This window comes from Myotis davidii, unplaced genomic scaffold, assembly GCF_000327345.1.
Source record: "Myotis davidii unplaced genomic scaffold, ASM32734v1 scaffold438, whole genome shotgun sequence".
NCBI classification, from domain to species: Eukaryota; Metazoa; Chordata; class Mammalia; order Chiroptera; family Vespertilionidae; genus Myotis; species Myotis davidii.
In genome coordinates, this window is record NW_006290031.1 from 6,258,743 (window position 1) to 6,264,346 (window position 5,604).

At 37.1% G+C, this 5,604-nt stretch overlaps 1 protein-coding gene across 1 annotated transcript in view; it reads right to left on the reverse strand.

Annotated features, from left to right (window-relative positions):
• KIAA1109 (KIAA1109 ortholog) overlaps positions 1–5,604 on the reverse strand; it is a 161,351-nt gene that overhangs the window by 119,066 nt on the left and 36,681 nt on the right. The window contains 3 exon segments of the mRNA XM_006762836.2: positions 1–114; positions 1,978–2,075; positions 2,302–2,457. The exon segment at positions 1–114 is cut by the window's left edge and continues 15 nt beyond it. Of these exon segments, the coding sequence (XP_006762899.1) occupies positions 1–114; positions 1,978–2,075; positions 2,302–2,457 (368 nt within the window).

Sequence of the window (5,604 nt, forward strand, 5' to 3'; positions counted from 1 at the left end):
AAGAGACCTGTCATGAGTCATTTTATTTGGGTGGCAATTCTTTACCAGCATAAATAATGAATATTTACTAGGGTGACAATCTGGTAGAAACAGATGAAGATCAACGTCTTCTCCCTAAAATATAATTTATAATAAGCCACAGTAATAAAATAGGTACATAAACATGTTAAGATACTATTTACAGCCAAACCTCTCCATAATAATCTTGAGAATAATTTTTTTTTAAAGAAACCATAAATTCCAAATGGCAGATGTAACACTGAACAGTCAGATGAATAACTGGAGTAAGATTTTACAGAGTAAAACTAAATTCTGATTACAATATTAAGAAAAAAGTCAGGATAATAAACATCATAGTTTCCACAAAACAATAAAAAGATTATCTTCAGCCCTAGCTGGTTTAACTCAGTGGATCGAGTGTCGGCCCACAGACTGAAGGATCCTAGGTTTGATTCTGATCAAGGGCACAAACCTCAGTTGCAGGCTCAATCCTATGCAGGAGGCAACCAACCTGTCTCTCACATCGATGTTTCTCACCCTCTGTCTCTCCCCATCCCTTCCACTCTGTCTAAAAGTCTATGGGGAAAAATATCCTCAGGTGAGGATTAACAAAAAACAAAAACAAAAAAAAGATATCTTCAATGGGTATACATGGATATTTCACATATAATTCAGTGAAAAATAAAAAATTGGCCAAAACCGGTTTGGCTCAGTGGATAGAGCGTCTGCCTGTGGACTGAAAGGTCCCAGGTTCGATTCCAGTCAAGGGCATGTACCTGGGTTGCGGGCACATCCCCAGTGGGGGATGTGCAGGAGGCAGATGATTGATGTTTCTCTCTCATTGATGTTTCTAACTCTCTATCTCTCTCCCTTCCTCTCTGTAAAAAATCAATAAAATATATTTTAAAAAAATAAAATAAATAAATAAAAAATTGTCTCACTAATATAAGCTCAAGTGAAATATGTTCTGTATTTTTATTAATTTTTAAAACATGATTGTCTCTTTTAATTCTAATAACTCTTGATTCTTCAATTGGCTTTTAGGAATTCTGAATTGGTGTATCAAAGGATCTTCATTCAGCTTCACTTCTGTCCTTTTATTAGTAGGTTCCCTAATCTTTTTCATCCTGATGCCTAGTTTCTTAATAAGCAGCACAGTAGAGTGCTTAAAAGAACAGAACCCTAAGCTTTGTTACCTGGGTTCAAATTCCACCTCAGCCACTCACTAGCTACATAACTAGTTACTAAACTCAGCTCCTCAGTCTCCTAGTCCATAAATGCAGATAATAATAACACCTGCCTCAAGAGGGTTGTTCTCAGAATAAAATGAGTGACTACAGATGAGCACTGGAAATAGTGTCTGGCACATACAAAATGATTAACAGGTATTAGCTGATTTTATTATTGTTGTTATTTTTTATCACATAACCTCCATCAATACTGCAACTACTACTGACTGCTTGTGCCCTAAAACTAGGCGTTCCACAAAATTCTGACTGCATATGAGCTGGCTTTTAGAAAAAATAAGGTATTTGTGGCTATTGCTTGAGTTTGTAGGTGATTACAATGAGGAATGACATATAGGGAAGTATAAAATCTAGTGCATAGACATAGTAAACATTAGAGCTAGAATAGGTGCTTAAAAGAACATAGATCAGCCTCAAAGGTTAAGAAATAATCAACTTGGAATTGTTTCCTTATTGTCCCACTTCTTGGGGAAAGCTGGAAAACTCAGGGGAATGGCAGAACACTATAATCAACTACAAAAGAGGGACAAGGGCCATTCCGTGCCACAACCATTAGTGAACAATGGAGGAAAGCTAAACTACTTCCAGGTGGCCAGGGAACAGAGGTAGAGGGATGAGGTGGGGGTGGGGGGCTGAGAAGGGGTGCAGGGGTAGAAATAAAGATAAGCTTTGGGAAATCCAACTTACTAACAAACTTTGTGGGATAAACAATGCATCCAACTATACGTACTCTTAGGGAGAACTTGGTATTGCATGTAACTGGAACGAAGTCGGTAAACGGCAAAGAGAAATCAATATTTAGTGTTTCTCCACAGGCTGCCAGATATACTACAAAAAAAGAAAAAAAATTCTTTTAACTTCAATAAATTTTTAAACCTAAACAAAATTTAGTCTCTATGTTTAGTCCAATACAAACTCTGAAATATTTCTCTGAGAATCTCACAAAATAATGGGAAAAATTCCAGTATCTATCACAACTATACAATCAATATCAATTTGTTGGTACTTGTCTTAATGAACAAAATACTCAACCTAATTTTTTTAAGGTTCTTACCATTTTCCTGTTGTTTAGTGGAACAGTCAATCCAGTTGTGTTGATTCGCAGCCCAAATCATTTCAAATTGATGAAACATGATTTTAAAATTCCATGTATATGGAACAAATGAAAAAATATCTGGAGCATTATCACTAGACCAGTCTTGAATTAAATCTAAAGTTATCAGGATGGGAGACAGAAATTAAAATTAAGTGAAATTCAGAAAACAAATTGTAAAAATTCTAACACCAGACAAAAATCTATTTTTCATTTATAACTAAAAAGAACTCTTATCCTGAAATATTAAAAGGTGATTAAAGAAACTGTAGAAGATTAAAGAGGAAAACATCATCTGTTATTCACTACCCACACATCCAACACTGATGATACATTTCCTTCTACTAGTTTTTTTTCTATGTAGATTTTATACTATCTTATATCCTCCTATGAGAAATGTATGCTTGACTATTTCGTTGTACCCTCTCCTATATATTTTTTTAATATATTTTTATTGATTTCAGGGAGGAAAGGAGAGGGGGAGAGAGAGAAACATCAATGATGAGAGAGAATCACTGATTGGCTGCCTCCTGCACACCCCCTACTGGGATTGAGCCTGCAAGCTGGGCATGTACCCTGACTGGGAAATTGAACCTCTGACCTCCTGGTTCATAGGTTGACCCTCAATCACTGAGCCACACCGGCTGGGCCAAAATGTAATCTTAGAACATTACTATCACCCCCCTCCCAAATAAAACTTTCTATTTACAATTATTCCCTCTACCCCTTCCCCACTGCTAGCCCAAGGCAACCACTAATCTGCTTTAGGTTTCTATAGGTTTTCCTATTCTGGACATCTATATAATAAAAGCATCAGCCCCCATAGAGAGAATCTTTTATAATATTTTTTATTGATTCAGGGAGGAAAGGAGAGGGGGAGAGAGAGAAACATCAATGATGAGAGAGAATCACTGATTGGCTGCCTCCTGCACACCCCCTACTGGGATTGAGCCTGCAAGCTGGGCATGTACCCTGACTGGGAAATTGAACCTCTGACCTCCTGGTTCATAGGTTGACCCTCAATCACTGAGCCACCCCAAATGGGCTGTATATTCCTTTTTATCTCTTTCTCTCCCTCCCTGTTTCTGTCTCTTTTTTGGGGGGTGGGGGAAGGGCAGCTTGATAATTGGTAACTGGAAGATGCCACCTCATTTAATTCAATTTCTTAAGTGTAATAGGGTTGACCATTTTTCCTGTTGTTTTATTCATTAAACAAATACCAACAGAGTGTCTATTATGTGTCAGACTCTGTTCTAGACTCTGGTGAACAAAACACAGACTTGGCCTTCTAAGAATTTATAGTCAGTTATTTTTGTTGATTTGTTGTATGGCTAATTTGTATGATCTGGTTGTTCATTTCAAAATTGTGTTCCTACAATTAGTGTACCTACCCTTTGGTATCTTTATTTTAACCTCAATAGGTAAAAGCTCCTTACGTTGATGTTTCTCTGTCTCTCTCTCTCCCCGCACCCCTCCTTCCACTCGCTCTAAAATCCAATGGAAAAAATATCCTCACTCCTCGGGTGAGGATTACAAAATAATAATAATAATAGGTAGCTCTAGCCAGTTTGGCTCAGTGGATAGAGCACTGGCCTGTGGACTGAAGGGTCCCGGGTTCAATTCCAGTCAAGGGCATATACTTCAGCTGCAGGCTCCCATACCTGGTCGGGGGGCAAGCGGGAGGCAACCAATTGATGTGTCTTTCTCACATCGGTGTTTCTATCTCTCCCTCTCCCTTCTACTCTCTCTAAAAATCAATGGGAAAAATATTCTCAGGTGAGGATTAAAAAATATATTATAATAATATTAATAGGTAAAATTAATTAAATATTTAATTTTTTTAATTCTAATGGAAATTTAAACTAAAAATATTAGATTCAAAAATGATATCAGAAATCAAATTTATCTCATATAATATCATAGGAACTCATTTAAAATTCAATGTACATAAGTTTGTGCAAGATATTAGAAATTGCTCTTAATAAAATAATACATTTAATATCAAGTTATAATAATTTAAATTAATAATAGTAACATGTAGAATTTGTCAACAACAAAAGGCATATGGCTATTAACTTGGTCTATGAATAGAGAAAATTCCACTTATTAATTTTACCTTAACTGTATTTTTGTTTAATTTAACAAGCAAACACAGTAGTTAACCATACCTTATAGTATCTCTACTTACTTCTACATGCCACCTTATCTAACAAATGGGACGCATTCCTACCTTCTAACTATTCTGTAACACAATATCTAGCAGCTGGGAGGTGCCCAAAAGCCATCTCTGGAACTAACCAACTCCACAATACAAATTCATCATTCATCCAGCTGATTTTATCACTTTTCTCTCTCAGAAACATTACTGATTCTGCACTTTTACGCAAACTATTCATCCTATCTAAAATAAATACACTCTTTGCTACCCTCTCTTCTGAAGGAAAACTCTAACCATCTTGAATAACAGCATCATACTATAGAGAGAGCACAGGGTCTATATTTGAATAATTGTTCTTAAATGTCTCTTCTACTAACTAGTGATAGAGGAATAGAAGGAAGGAAAGAAGTGGGGGAGGGAGGGAGGGAGGGAAGGAGGGAGAGAGGGAGGGAGGGAGGTAGGGAGATTGTAGCAATCAATCAAGCAAATATTAGGTGCTCTGGGACAGCCACCAACCTTGGCAAATCAGACCAACTCCGTTTAGCTAAACTTGTCACAGGAAGTCTCAATAAACGTAACTTGTTTTCATATAGAAATATTTATGTTACTCAGAGTTCAAGACTCACATGTTTGCATACTCAGGAAATAAATATGAGTAGCTATTGTAATATGCTGCAACAAATGAAGGAATTTTCTGACTAATAACACCACCAACTAAATTGTCCATGCCAAGAAGAAAGTAGGGGCTCCCAATACAAACATAGCGTATTTGACTATTTGAATATACTATTTGTAGATTACAATAATCGAAACAAAACCATGAAGCCATGCTGATGCCTAATTCAGGAAGATAAATTGATTCACCTTCCCCATCATACTCCCCACTAGACCGAATCAAAGTACCAGCCCATGCCGGGAGCCGGTCCATCCTTGCTGTTTCAAGGGACCTGGCATATATGGAATACTGTTCTTAATATGTTTGCTCACCTTCTTGGCGCTGTGTTTTAACCAAGGTCACCTCTCCGAGAAAGGTTGTTTCCCCAGGTAGGGATTTTCCCCTGAAGTTAGGGAGGGAATAAACCCTCTTAACCCCTTCCCCAGCAGAA